This window comes from Notamacropus eugenii, chromosome 4, assembly GCF_028372415.1.
Source record: "Notamacropus eugenii isolate mMacEug1 chromosome 4, mMacEug1.pri_v2, whole genome shotgun sequence".
Taxonomy (NCBI): domain Eukaryota; kingdom Metazoa; phylum Chordata; class Mammalia; order Diprotodontia; family Macropodidae; genus Notamacropus; species Notamacropus eugenii.
This window is the reverse complement of record NC_092875.1, coordinates 404933271-404949063: the sequence shown is the minus strand read 5'-3', so window position 1 is coordinate 404949063 and position 15793 is coordinate 404933271. Positions and strand designations below refer to the sequence as shown.

At 35.5% G+C, this 15793-nt stretch overlaps 1 protein-coding gene across 5 annotated transcripts in view; it reads left to right on the top strand.

Moving 5' to 3' along the window:
* Window positions 1-15793, top strand: part of GPBP1 (GC-rich promoter binding protein 1) — a 109675-nt gene that overhangs the window by 27012 nt on the left and 66870 nt on the right. For all 5 annotated transcript variants that reach the window (XM_072605583.1, XM_072605581.1, XM_072605582.1 and 2 more), the window contains exon 2: window positions 13415-13534. In XM_072605583.1, coding sequence (XP_072461684.1) covers window positions 13472-13534 — 63 coding nt within the window. In that variant the 5' untranslated portion in view covers window positions 13415-13471. The remainder of the gene's footprint in view (window positions 1-13414; window positions 13535-15793) is intronic.

Genomic DNA, 15793 nt, shown 5'->3' with positions numbered 1-15793 from the left:
CTTAAGAGTCAGAGAGTCTGTGACTTGTTTAGGATTGTACAGCTACTTAAGGCTGAAACCAGGATTCATCTATAAAATGAAGAGGTTGGATTAAATCTGTCTAATATAACCCAAATCTAACATTCTTAGCCTGTAAAATAGTTGGCACAAATACTCAACAGATATAGTCTTTAAACAGGACAAAGTGGCTCATAATGTAAAAATAAGTAAAAAAAAGCAAATCATAGCATTTTATTAGAATATTGTTGCAATGTGCTTATTTAAAATTAATCTTAAGAATGATTTAACAGTGGAGAAATAAATAACACTCGTTTGAATTTTAAGGAAGCAGTGGAAAACTTCCTTTGTGCTCAGTGTAGCTTAAAGATTGTTAACCAATAGTAGTTGTCTTTGAGTAGTTTTATGAAAATATAATTTTAATAAAATCCCACAAGCTATATTTATAGAGTAAATTTATAGAGTAAATAAAAACAGAACAAAACCTTCTGCCACATGAGTCATTGCTTACAACTGGTTCTAGGATTCATACATACTTTCAAAAGGTTAAACTAATTGAAAACACCGAGTCTTGTGTGAACATGATCAATAAATGTGTTAATCTTGAAATTAACATGTTGGTGTTAACGTCAGTTCTTATTTTACACTGTAACAACAACTCAGTATTTACTCATATGCATTATGATGCTAACTGGAAGTTTAATGCTCTCTCTCTCTCTCTCTATATATATATGTATGACCTTTTCTGTTTCTCTCCTTTCTCATTAAAAAAAGCTCCAACAACTTAGGACCTTAAACTTCAGAGGAATCATGTGTAAAATTAAAACGCTTCATAACTTTTAAATTTTTTTTTGACTGTATGATGGTCAGAAATAGAAAAGAGGGTGTGTGTGTTTATAGTAGCAAGGGAATTGTGTTAATGGATATAATGAAATGCTGTAGTGCTATAAGAAGATAAAGAACACAAAGAAGCAGAGGAAGGGCCTGTATGATCGTATGCAAAATGAAATAAGCAGAACCAAGAAAACAATAAGTACAATACCTACAATACTGTGAATGGAAAGAACAAGAATGACAACATATGGAAGCTCCTGTGCAATTACAGTGATAAAGTTTGGCTCTAGAGAAGCTACATGAGAATATGCTTCTTTCTCTTTTTTTTTTGCATAGGTGACTTCTCAAGAATTCACTGTCAAGTTGGTGTGAGTTTTAAATATTTCCAATGAGGTCAAAACTTGAGTTGAGAAAATTCTACTTTTCTTGGTCCTTCGAAAATCCTACTTTCTATATGAAAAGTCTTTCCTGATCCCCCTTAATGCCTGTGTCTTACCCTCAATATATTGTTTGCATATAGTTTCCCCCATTAGAATATGACCTTGAGAGCTGGGACATACAGATGCATATAGTTGAACGAAGTATATTCTCTCATTGATCATGACCAGTAATGTATGTCTGATTCTTCATTTTAAGTTCATCACTTCTCTTGTCATGCTGTGGGTAGTATATTTCACTTTGTTCTTAGAGTTGTAATTGTGTTGCATTGATCCTAAAATCTCCTAGGATTTTTCTTATAAATTGCCCTCCTGACTCTGCAAACTTCATTCTCTATCAATTCATAAAGGTATTCTGAAAATTGTAAATTTGATATTCATATAACACCACCCTTATTTAAGTGTTTTGGTTTTTTTTTTGTTTGCTACTTAAAGATCAGCTATAAATATTTTTGAGCAAAGGAGTTTTTTCCCCTCTTTGATTTCTTTGGGGTTTGTGCTTTGTACTGGTATCTCTGGGTCAAAGGGCATGCATAATTTCAGTGATGTGTGGAGTAAAATTCCAAATTACTTTCTAGAATGACTAAACCAACATTCAGTTCCACCTGCCTGTTCTTCCACAGTCTTGCCAACATTTTCCTCTTATCATTTTAGCTAATCTGTTGGGTTTCAAGTGGAATCTCCAAGAATTGTTAGTTTGCATTTCTCCATTCACAATTGTGATTTACAACATTTTCATGTTTGTTGATAACTTGGATTTCTTTCCTTTGAACACTACTTATTCATATGTTCATATTAATTTGGGAATGGTTTTTAGTCTGATAATTTAGGATCACTTCTTCATATGTTTTATAAATGAGATTTTAATCAGAAAAACTTACTGCAGTGGTTCTCCCCTCCCCCCAGTTGGATTTTTTTTTCTCTGATTTTAATAGCATTCATTTTGTTTGTGAAAACTTTTACTTCAAATATTCAGAATTGCCCATTTTATCTTCTGTGAACCTCTGTATTCCTTGTTTGGTTGTGAACTGTTCCCCTGTTCATAGATCTGAAAGGAAGTTCCTTCCTTGTTCCTCTAATTAGGTCATTTTATTTCTTTTTTCTAAGTCCTGTATCCATTTGGATGGCATTTATCTCGGTATTTGTTGTGAGATTCAGGTTTAAGCTGAATTTCTCTCAGACTTCTCACTAGTTTTCCCTGTAGTTGTCAAATGAGTGAGTCCTTACCCCAGTAATTGAGGACTTGGGATCTCAAGCATTTTGCTACTTACTATGTTTATTTGCTTCTGTGTGTTGTCTGTTTATACTATGTGCCACTGATAAGACTTTTCTCTATTTTTAATCAGTTTTATTGATGGTTGCTGCTTTATAATATAGATTGAGACCTGGTACTTCATAGATTCCTTTATTCTTTTTTTTATCTCCTTTAGTTCCTTCGAATTTTTGACATTTTGCCCTTCTGTGTGAATTTTTTTTTATTAAGGAACCCTTTGATAGCATGAGTGGTACAACATTGAATATGTAAATTAATTTGGATAGTATTGTAGTTTTTATTTTATTGACACCACCTACCCAACATTTGTTATGGGGATTTTCTTTTTTGTTGTGGAGGGGGGAGAGAAAATAAATGCTTATTAATTAGAAAAAAATAACAAAATTTAAAATATGAGGGATAATTAATTTTTCCAGTTAACTGTATTTTTGTAAAGATTTTTTTTTTGGTACTTGAATTCAGAGTTCTTGGGTATTTCTTGCGAGGTAGATTACCAAATGTTTCATATACAAGGTAGTTCCTCCAAATGGAAATTTTCTTTTGTATCTGAATGGTTTGTGTGGTTTGTTTTTTGGGGTGGTGGTAATGTACAGAAATGCTGATTTTTTTTTTTATATCTTGCAACTTTGCTGAATTTATTAATTTTCAATCAATTTTTCATTGACTCTGGGTTTCTTTTAAGTATTTTTACAGTAAAAAGTGAAAATTGTTTTCCTCTTTGCCTATGTTTATTCTCTATTTCTCTTTCTTGTCTTATTGCTGTATTTTGTATTTCTAGTACTGTTAAATGAAAATGGTGATAATGGACATCCTTATTTTATCCTGATCTGATTGAAAAGGCCCACTAACATTAACAAAAGGCCTGTTAAAAATCCATTGATATGATTATATTGTTTTTATTATTTGTATTTTATTATTTATTGTTCTTTGTATTAAACCAACCCTGTATTCTTTGTGTAAATCCAACCTGGATGTAGTATATAAATTTTCTAATATGTTGTAGCTTATTTACTCATTCTTTTTTACATTTATATCACGTGTTTTTATATCATTCATGTTACCTACTGTAATTCCCCACCACCCCTACAGAACTGTCCTTACAGTACACAATAAAAAAAGAGGCAGAAAAACGTCAGTAAAGCTAACAAACATCTCAAAAGTCTGATGTTATCTGTATTGTTGCACAGCATGTCCTTCCCCACCCCTGCCCTCAATTCTGCAAAGGAGTTCACTTCTATCTTTTGAGGTTAAGCTAGATTATAATTTTTTTTATAGTTGTATTGTATTGTTGCTTCTATTTACATTGTTGTAGTCCTTGTATATATTGCTTTTTTTCATTGGCTTCATTGGGAAGTCATTGGATTCCCTTGATTAGATGGTATGGACATTTTAGTCACCCCTTTCCCGTGATTTAAATCTGCTTCCCTGAATGGTTGGACAGTTTCACCAAAATGCATTAATGTAACCTGTTTTCCATAACTCCATCAACACTGGTTATTCCTGCGTTTTGAATATCAGTTTGCTGTTGCGTGTGTGTTTGTCCTTCATTGCCTAAGAAAACCATGCCATCAGAGAAATGATGAAATGACTTGCACTTGACTTTGTTTTTGACTGAGGGAGGGTCAGCAGCCTCACTTTTCCTCCAGAGCCATCTGAATCCGGTGACCAGATACTCATCAGGACGAGGCAAGTGGGGTTAAGTGACTTGCCCAAAGTCACACAGCTAGTGAGTGTCAAGTGTCTGAGGTGAGATTTGAACTCAGGTCCTCATGACTCCTGCACTGGTGCTCTATCCACTGCACCACCTAGCTGCCCCAAGAGATCGTGGAATGATTCTGGGTTCCTCTCTTTTTTCTACTTCTCTGTCTAATTATATGCATTGGCTACAAAAGATGTCTTGGAAAAGCAAATTTAATTAATATTAAGTTGAAGGAAACGCTTTTTCCCATGTTTGTCTTAGTGAAGGACAGGGATAAAGATTTTGAGATGGCCTGTGATTTCACTGGTATAGGCTACTCCTGAGTGATGTAGTCCCTCTACGATTTGGTACAGTTTGGGCATTTTAGTAAAAGAGAAAAGAAATATATTTGTTATAGTTTTCAGTGACACTTGATTTTAAAGTATGCAGAACATTCTTACTCTTACTCTTAGTATCTATTTTTTACAACTTTTAAGTTGTAGTTGCTACCATTTCAGTTATTTGTGCTAATAAATTTTTCTCTGAAGTTTTCAAATTCCTTAGAAGGTAGACACTTTTGCATGTGTGATATCTGGCTGCAACTGTCTCTAGTTTTTCTTCTAGTGTTTTACTTTCTAGAGAATTTCAGAAACAATTCTGAGATTTAAACATCAGTATTGTGGTAGATGGGGAAGCTAGGTGGCAGAGTGGGATAGAGTGCTGAGCCTGAAGTAAGGAAGCCTCATCCTCCTGAGTTCAAATTCATTCACTACTAGTTGTGTGACCCTGGGCAAGTAATTTAACTTTATTTGCCTCATTTTCCGCATCTGTAGAATGAACTGGAGAGGAAAATACCAAATCACTTTAGTATCTCTACAGAAAACTTCAATTGGGGTCATGAAGAGTCGAGTATGACTGAAAATGACAATGATATTGTACTAGAATGATTAACTAAAGCTTATTTATGATGCTTTTTCTATAATAATACTTGATGTTTTGGATAACATCTTGGTTCCTAAATTGAGTCAATGATTGTAGTAACACTGTTGGGGATGATGAAAATAATATTTATTGGACACTCTATTCCAGAATTGTCTAACAATTAAGTTTCATGATGTTTTCATTAGAAGGGGAAAAACTGTAATAAAGTTGAACAGTTTTTGTTTATTCATGACTTGTAATTGATAACATAGGTACATGTGTGATACTTTTATACTTTTGAATGATTTAGGATTGCTTTTTTAAAAAACTCCAAGGTTTCATTTTTATATGACTAGCATTAGAATACAAATTAATACATCACATATTTAGTAAGCACCAACTATATGCCAGGCACTGTAAATTTAGTCTTTACTCCTCTTAAAACTGGTGAAACTAAATTCTCCTTGAGTTTATGTTATTAGCAAATAGATGGGTTTAATTAAACATCACTATAAAGTTATTTAGGGTGTAGACCCGGTCTAGCACTAGTTGCACAACATAGTAATTTATACATTATAAATCTTATATGTTTAACTTTCTGGTGTCTAATACTGTTTTAGAAAGTTTTGCATTACTTAGCTGTGTTCCAGGTACTTAGATCTTTTGCTTTTTCAGTTGGATACGAAGTCTTTTGATAGTTTTAAAGACAAACCAATATTCACATTAAACCCAGTTGCCCCATTTTAGAGATGCATAGTATGGTGTCTTTATTCTGGTCATAATTAGTAAAGAATTTCAGCATTGGTTGCTTCTGGTATTCTTTTCTTTCTTCTCTCTTTCTTTTCTCTTTCTCTTTGCTCCTCCCTGTCTTCCCTCCCTCCCCCTTCCTCTTTCTTTCTTCCCTTCTCTCCTTGTCTTCCTGTCTTCCTATCGGCCACATATCATTTTACTCCTCAGGACTCCTGTTCTGTCATCTTTGAAATGATCAAGGGAGCAGGCTTGTTTTGCTTGGTCCTAGAAGGCTGATCGAGGATCAGAGAGTTAAAGTTTCAGAGAGAGGCAGATTTTAGCTTGATGGTAGATAGCATTCGTGTGTCAGTATTAGCTCAAGGCAAAGAACATTGGGGCCTTGCCTAAGAACGTTTGAGCCTCATTCTTCTGTTCTGGCCTGGTGACTTTTTTTGTCAGATCCTGTCATCCCAACTGTTAACTTTAACTCCCAGCTTTGTGTGTTATCTGCACGTTTTGACAGGTGTGCTCTTACTCTGAGTCACTGATTTAAAATGCCCTATTGATGTTCTTCTCTTGCTGAAGCCGAGTTTTCTCCACCATCCACCTCCTTTGCTGCTACTCAGAAATGACTGAATGAAGCAGAAGGAAGCCTCACAACCATAATGACTGGGTGGTTGTATCACGTTATCTAACCTCACATGTGCTCTTACTGCAACAAGGCAGTCTTTTTATTCTTTCTTAATTACCTTATTCCCCACAAAACTATTCCAGACTTGCTTTTCCTTCTCACTTCCCTTCTCTCTCAGCTGAGGATGTTGACTTTTACTTTGCTCAAAAAATTGAGACAATTGTATGTGAACTACATTTTCTTCCATTCTCATATCAGACTTTCTTTATATCATCTTCTACTCTCCTCCCCCATCTCTGGCAGAGGTGGCCTATTTAGTGAGTGGTGTGCCAAGTATTATAATTAAGTGGTAATTAGGCCAGCTCAGTCTTCTCCCTTCACATCATCTCTAGCATATTGTATCCTCAATCATGCCCACCCTCAACCCAAATCTTCTCTCATATCCTTGAAAATCTTGTACTAGACTCTATCATCCCCTCAGATAATCATCCTATATCCTCCATCCTTTGTCAGCCAAGCTTTTTGAAAAATTGTCTAAGCTTTTTGTGCCTCCACTTCCTTACTTCTTTCTCCCATTCTTTAAAATTGCTTTTGCAGAAACAGAGCCATATATTTCAAATAATATCAGTCATTGGAGTAATCACATTAAAGATTGCTACTTAAATGTGATTTCAATCCAATAAATTGATATTGAGCATTGGTTTTTATTTTCTGAAGAAAGATGACAGAAAATAAATTACCAACTTGTGTATGTTAATTCATGTTGTCCCTTCCACCTAAAATGCCTTTTCCATCTCTTTCAAAGCAGTCATGGTGTTTACTCTGACCATTCTAGCTAACTTGCATCGTTCTTTCCCCTTTTCTTCTGAAATACTTTAGCCCTTATAGTTTCTACTTTATAGTAAAATAATCTATTTTCTAAATCTTTCTTGCATTGTTTGCTTCTTTTTTCAGCTATGTTAATCTTATCTATTATTTATGGGATGCAGAAGTCCTTCTCCAGGGACTCATTGCTATCTGGAAGAGACTGTTCTTGAAGACAATCCCAGTAGAATGTTAGCTCTTTTAGGCTTTTATCATGATGGAAAGATTTGAATATGATAGATAAACAGGATTATTACTACTAGACTACTTGATTGTGAATTCTTTGACTATGTCAACCCATGAGGAAAAATACAAAATGGCCCCTAGTCTTGTGTGACTCCTTTCTACTTCTTCATTGAGGGTGTAAAGTTGGTATTTGAAAAGGGGGCAGAAAGTGATCATGATCACAGAGCTCTTAGATCATTTATAAATATTTAAATTGTGGTTACTTTAAATGTGAGACCCTTGTGCAGTGACCAACTGGACATATTATTTAGAAGGAACTGAATTGTATCAAACTTGACATTATTGTCTTAAAGTAATGAGACAGAAATTGGAGCTGGATGGAGGGATGATTTTTTTTTTTTTTTTAAGAATCTCCTTGAAAAGGCATTGAATTAGTTGGTGGAGTTGAACTTACTGTGTGGACAAAAAATGAATTTCATGGGTGAGTTCATATTTATGTGCTCATGATAAGTTTCACAACAAAGACTACCATGAAGTAATTGTAGCTTATGACCAACATGTGAGCAGGTTGAAGAGATAAAGAGAAATTTGATCAAAAAAAAAAACTTGATAAAGGTCCTCCAAATTGAATCACCATACACTATGATGCTTGGGAGGCTGAAGTGCAAGAATGGGAATACAGTAGGTGAAGATAGTGGAAAAAAATGATGAAAGAGGCCAAAAACTTATAGGCTCCATGTAAGCCTCATGATTATATATCATGTTTATTCTTAGAAAAAAGTATTGGAGAAAGTATTGGAGCATTGAATAAACTTGACAAAAAGTGAAATTAATTATATTTCAATGGACAGGATATAACTTGTTACGGATGAGGGAGCCATTCCTGAACACTGATTTGTTGAAGCCAAGATCAAAATTTAACAAAAGCCAGAAGAATAAAAATGAGAAAAAGATAGGGGGTGCAATTAAAACAGCACTAACTTGACTTATTTAAATAAGTTATTAATGCTGAAAAAATGGGGTATGTCTAGAGGAAAAGACATTGAAACATTTACAGTAATTTCATACAAAAGTTTTGCTGTTAGGTTATTTGCTCTTATGAAGAGACCAGAGTCTGTGTTTGCTTTTTTTTTTAATGATTTGTAAAATATTATGGAGAAGGTTGCTGGAAGATTATGACAATATTTCCTAAAATATTGGAAAACAGAGAAGAGCAGTATGAACTGATTAATCATCCAAGACAGCATATCTGGAATACTTGGATCTAATAGTTAATTCCCTCTGTACTAATAGAGGAAGGTAGGAATGGCATTGAGAAGAGCAAAGATGTGAAAGTAGCTGGACTAGAAAACCCAAGTAAACTCAGGAGAGAAAGTCTGTGCTAGAGTGACACATTTATGAGGGTATTGAGGGAGGGAATCAGAAAATATTTTAAGGAGGGGAAGATACCATAAATGTGGATAAAAATTTAATTGTCAGCTTGTATATTCCTACTTTCCCAGATATGTAAAACTTCTATGAGAATAATACCAACGTATAAAAGTTCCTTTTAAGGGTATTATTAAGATTTTTGTAAGTAACGTTCTGAAGTAGACAAAATTTTTCTATTGTGTGATTACTTAGAAGGTGTAGAGACTGTAAGAACCTACCATGTGCCTGTTGCTGATTATGAAGAATTTGGGAGTTCAGTTTCCTTTTAGTGATCTTTTAATTTACATTGTGGTAATCATTGTTTGTATTGTTTTACTTGTTTTTCTCTGTATCACTTTATATAAACTTAACGTGTTTCTCTGAATCTCACTTACTGTTTCTTAATGGCACAATAATTAGATTCATATGTCATAGTTTTTTCCCCCACCTGCTTCCCAATTATTTGACTTGGTTTCTAGTTCTTTGCTGACAGTCTTGCTTTAAATACTCTACAGTAAACCTTTTTTTTCCCCTTGTGTTTTTGACTTCTTGGAGTATATAGTAGTGGAAGTTGCTAGGTGAAAGAATTTGAACACTTTTTGCATAATTCCAAGTTGACATTCACAGCTCCAGCATTGTGTGTCATTGTGTTTCCCTTCATATAATTCCCTTCAACACTGACTATTCCCATTTTCCCCATCTTTGACAATTTCCTAAGTAGGAGAAGAAACTTCACAGTTGTTTTAAATTTGCATTTTTTCTGTATTATTGGTGATTTGGGCATGTTTTGATGTCATTTATATTTTGTGATTTTTCTTTTGAGAACTGACTATATCTTTGACCAGTTATCTGGGGGGAAAGGGATACAAATATTGCAGATGGTGAATTGGACACTGGATGGAATTGAGCAATCTACGGAATTACTGGAAATTGCATAGATCTTTCAGTTGATTCCCTAGACTAGAAATCAGGGCCTTATTTTTTTAACGTATTTTTTTTTTTTTAACATATTTTATGTTGTCATATGACTGTAAGGAGCACCCAAAAGACACTGGAAAAGTGTGAATTAGGTCTCAGCTCCTCAAAAGCAAGGGATTATTTATTCTTTTAGAAACTGAAGAGAGGAGGCTCTAATCAAAGAAATAGATAAATGATAAAGAAGTGTGGAGAGAGTGTGCTCCATTGGTATTGTTGTGATACAAAGAGAAGAGTAAGATCTCCAGGTCCTTCTGGGTGGTCCTTTTTATGGTGCATTTAGGGGAAACCACCATCAAAATAGAGAGTTGGCTGAGTTGTGATCTGCATTGTTGGGATAAATATCCTCTCACGTGAGATGGAGTTCATTTGACTTTTTGAATCTTGTCTCCATTACTGGTAAGCTTTTTGAGGGAAGGGATAATTTTTTTAATTTAAAAGTTTAATGATTTCTGAAGTGTGTATATTTAGATTTTTAAAAATAAGTTATGTAAGTTGATCACTATTATGTTCATGCAGTCCTTTTTAGAAGGATTTTGTTTTCTATAAAAAAGTTTTATTGTTGCCTCTTTTTGCATATTAATTCATTTTTAACCCTTTACTACCTTTCAGCCTCCAACTTGTTGTTATAATAAAGAAAAACATTTAAGCAGAGCTAAGTGAACATCTAGTGTTGTATCCCACCAAATTCCACATTTTCAGCCCTTTGCTTTTATACTGAGAAGAGGGAGATTTATTTCTCTATAAAATTCTGGCATTTTAAAGGAAGCAAATCAGTAAAGATTTATTAAGTGCTTCTTATGTGCCAGGCTGCACTGTGATAAGAGCTGGAGATAGAAAGATGCAGAAGAAGACACTCCCTTCTCTCCAGGAGCTCACAGTGTAATGGGAAGGCAACATGAAAACAAGTATATACAATTAGGCTATACACAAGACTATTTTGAAATAAGAGCAAGAGAGCACTCGAATTTAGGGGGATTGGGAAAGGCTTCCTATAGATATAGATTCTATAGGAACTTATGAGTGTATACACACACACACACACACACACACACACACACACACACACACGAACTTGAAGGAAACCAATAAGTCGAATATAGCATTCCACGTATGGAATAATCAGTGAAAATGCTCAGAATCTGCAGATGAGATGTCTTGCTTGAGAAATAGCAAGGAGGCCAGTGTCACTGGATTGTACTGTACATGAAAGGGAGTAAAATGTAGAAAGCTTGAAAAGATTTGTAGGGGGCAGGTTATGAGGGGCTTTGAATGACAAACAGGATTTTATATTTGATCTTGGAGATCATGTGGATCCCCAGAAGGTATTGAATAAGGAATTGAGATGGTTGGACCTGTGCTTTAGGAAGAATGTTTAGACAGCAGAGTAGAGGGGGTGGACTGAATTAAAGTGGGGAGAGACTTGTGGCAGGGAGACCAATCAGTAGGCTACTGCAATGATGTAGGGAGGGCCTGCACTTTTTGTGGAGGTACCAGTGTAAGAGGAGAGAAAGTGTTGTATGTGAGAGAAATTCTTATTGTTTGCTTGTCTCTATCACATTATGAGTACATTTGAGGGCAAGGTCTTTGGTCTTTCTTTGTATCCCCAGCACTTAGCATTAGCATAGTGCCTGCCACTAACTGATTAAAGAGCAGCTGTGGTAAGTGGAGTTAATTAGGGAGGTGTAAAAAGATTGTCTTGTAGCAGTGAGGGCCTCATTGGAGGTTGTGAAACATAAATTTGTAATGAACCCAGTCAGTATGGTTTCATGTTTTCTCCATCTATTTCTTAGCAGGGGTATAGGAATGAAGGCAGCTGATGGTGGAAATGATCAAGGTTGAGGCTTGGTAGGGCAAGATTGTTAGGGAAAGAGGGCAAGGAACCGGAGGACAGAATAGAGTTGAAGTTGTTTCCTAAGGAGTCAAGATGAGGAAAGGAGAAAACTGTGGGGTTGGAGAGATCTCTGTATATACAAAGAATAGCTTTTGGGGTTGTAAAGTTGAGAGTCTAAATGACAGTAGATTGTGATCAGATAAGATGGAAGTGGTGCATTTATAGGACAGAATCAAAGGTGTGGCTATTCCTGTGTGTAGCTGTGGAGAAGTAGGTTATATGAAATAAGTGATTTGCAGAACTGTGAAATTAAAGTGTAGGAGGGTCTGTCAATAGGCATTTAGAAGTCCTTTAGGATAACATAGGGAGTAACGCTGCCTGTGGTGCCTGCTGTGTTGGGTAGTTGTGAGATGCAGATTTGAACAATATACGTGTTGTGCAAACGTTAAAGTATTGCATAAACGTCATTTAAGGTCTATAGGAGGCAGTGAACGGATGGCAGACGTTGGCGTAAGGAAGGAGGGCCTAGGTTTGACTCTGTCCTGTCTGCCACCACCAGGCCCTTTCCTCTTTGCCCACTTTTGGCTCCTCTGTCAGACCTTCTGAGACATGTGGTGTGGAAGATAGGGGCAAGAAAGACTTGGAGTGGAGTTTTCTTCTACTCCCTTGCCTTCCTGTTTTGCCTTCCTCTTCCTACTCTTCTCTTTCCCCCCTCTCTCCCCCAGTTGCCTAGAGTTCACCTAATTGCCACTTGTTTACAATATTTGGATGGGAAGAAGGCAGTCTTTTACTAGGTTTCGTTCTGGTAAGACCAACAGACTTTATAATTTGCCTTATATCACTTCTTATGGTCTTCCATCCAGCTTCTATGTTCTGAAGACCTCCCTAAGGTAAAATGTCTCCGTTCTCCCTCCCCTCCTCCCCCAACTTGCTCCGGATTGTCTATTTGTCCTTCATCTGATGAAAATTTATTTCATTTTATTTTATTTTGTGTTATTGGAAGGGAACTTTTTGGAGAGTAAACTGTCCAGGTTGTTTTTCCTTTTTGTATGCCCAGCCCTGACTGAGTGCTTAGCACTTAATAAAGTGCTTGGTGTTCCTAGTACTTAGTAAAGTACTTAGTAAATACTTTTTCATTCATTCATTAAACTCGGGCAAGTCATTTAACCTTTGGGTAGCTCTCTTTACCTGAGTGGAATTGCTGATTTGCTTTTGTGGAAGGAGTTTCTGTATTTCCAGTTCCCCACACCAGTGAATTTAAGGACTCACTTCCCCAAAAGTAGGTTACTAAAGTTCATCACCAGTACTTCTCTATCTCTATCTCCCTAGAACACAGACATATATATTTAATCAGTTGTCCTGGGGAAAAAGTATATTTACTTTTAGAATAGTTTTTACTTTAAAAAAAAATCCATAATTTTCTTTAAACAGCAAACAGATTTTTGGGATAACCAATTAATATTGTCACTTGTTAATTCTGTAAATCCTGAGACTTTATATTACTCAATAAATATTTTGATGCTATTTCTGAAATACTTCCAAGAGGTACTTTAAGTATGACTTGGGTGTAAAGGAGATGTAAAAGTATAATTGCGACTAAAATCTATGAAGCTAAAGCATAATTTTTTCCTTTTCTAAATGGCAGGGGCTTGCCATGAGGTGTTGAAACCTTGTTTCACTGAGTCGGAGAGACTGGACCTAAATGGCGCAGCATGACTTTGCTCCAGCCTGGCTTAATTTTCCTACTCCACCATCATCAACAAAGGTATTCTTTCCTTTATCCCATCTGTAGGCATATATGTGTGTGTGTGTGTGTATATATGTATATAACGTATACATATATACACACACATACATATTTAAAAAAGATGACTGCCAGAAGGTTTAAACAGTCCTTTATGAGAAAATCTTAAGTATCATATCCAAATTGTTATAAATTTAATCTGTTGGTTTCTTTATTACAAAGTCAGCTTTTTAGCTGTCTTAAAATATTTAATCTTTGTAATCCAATTTCTTTTCCCCACTGATAACCAAAGTTATTAGATTTGTTTGTTTTGAAATACAAATTTTATATAAAAATCAGGTTATTCAGCTCTAGTAGGATATGTCTCTGCTAAAATATTTGAGCCAAAATCCAAATGCTTAAAATTCACAAGTTTGGATTTTAAACACCTTGATTGTAGGAACTATTTCAATTTTGTTTTTGTATCCCTAGTGCCTAGCACAGTGTGGCACATGGTAGACGCTTAAATGCTTATGTATTGATTGAATTACCCCTAGTCTTGATCATATATGGGTAGATTCTTAACATAGTCTTTAAAATTTAGTATAGATCTATGAAAGACAAATGACCAGTTTTGGGGAGTTAGGAAGATAAGGGAGGTCATTGGGAGCCACTGGAATTTATTGAGCAAAGATTAATGGTGACATGATCAAACCTATACTTCAGGAAGATGAATGAAAGCTGAATAGAGGGTGGAATGACATGGGAAGAAACTTGAGGCAGGGAGACCCACTAGCGGGCTATTGCAACAGTCCAACAGTGAGGTAATGGAGGCCCATACTAAGGTGGTGGTAATATCAGAGGGGAGAAGGAAACATATATTAGAGATATTACAGTGATAGAATTGATAGGATTTGGTAACAGTTGGGACATGAAGAGAGATTAAGAAGACCAGATCACACCTTGGTTGTAAGCCTAGTTGACTGGGAGGTTTGGTGGGAAGTTAGGTGGAGAGGGCAATTTGGAGGGGCATGGGTAATAACAGTTCAATTGAACTTAAGAAGTCTATGAGGCATCCTTAGAAGCTGATGAGATCATAAAGTAAACTAGTATAGAAGGAGAAAAGACTTATACAGTGTCTGAGGATGTAGAGAGGTCAAGAAAGATGAAGATTGAGAAAAATGTCATTAGAATCTAGCAATCAAGAAATCATTGGTCACTTTGGAGAGAAGAGTTTCAGTTTTTAGATCTTAACATCATTGCTTGAGAAATTTAAAAGGCCTGAAAGTCTGACTCCCATTACTAAAATTTGACATTGTCTCTATGTTCTAGACTGTGGAACAATTTTCACAATGTGATCATTTTGTAATCTCAAGAATCAAATCTAACTTAATAGGCTACCAGTCAAATGCGGGAGACCTGCAACCTTAAGGCTACATATGACCTTGAGGTCTTTGAGTATGGCCTTTTGACTGAGTCCAGGTTTTACAGGACAAAGTTTTTATTAAGGGGATTTGTTCTGTGAAGTTTGGATTTGGTAAATGGGCTGCACTAAAGGACTTAGGAGGCCACAGGTAACCTTAAGGCCACAAGTTCCCCTGAGAATAGTAGATACAAATATATTAGTCTGTGGGTGAGAGCATGGATAAATTATCTTTCTCTCATCCCCTTTAGTTTCAGTTTGGATATTTACTCTGGATTGAATCAGTCCTTCAGCCCTTCATCCGATCCATACATCCAGTCTATTCCTTTCAGTTATATAATAATTTAGGTATATAATAACTAATATAATAAAGTCTTGTCTAAAAAATTTGATAACAATAATTTTTTTCTTTTGACTGCTTCCCCTATACTAGATGTTTTATGTTTGTGTGGAAACTCTCAGTTTCACGTCATCATCTTGCCATTACATATTTTTGTAATTACCTCTATTTCTTGTTTGGTTAAGAATACATCTTCTATCCATTGTTGTGAAGAGTACTTATTCCGCTTATTTAAAACTTTTTTTTTTTTTTTGGATATTAAATATTCAGATGGGATTTCCATTTTGAATTTATTGTGGAGTATGGTGTTGCTCTAAGCCAGGGGTAGGGAACATGTGGCCTTCTAAGTCCTTGGGTACAGGGCTTTTAGAATGAGTTCTTTTGACTGACTTTATTAAAGGGATTTGTTCTGTGAAGTCTGGATTTGATCAAAGGGCTACACTTGAGGACCCAGAAGGCCACAGGTTCCCCACCCTTGAATTCTAAGCCTAGTTTGTGGCATATTTCTTTTCAGTTTTCTTTCTTAGTAGTTCTTATC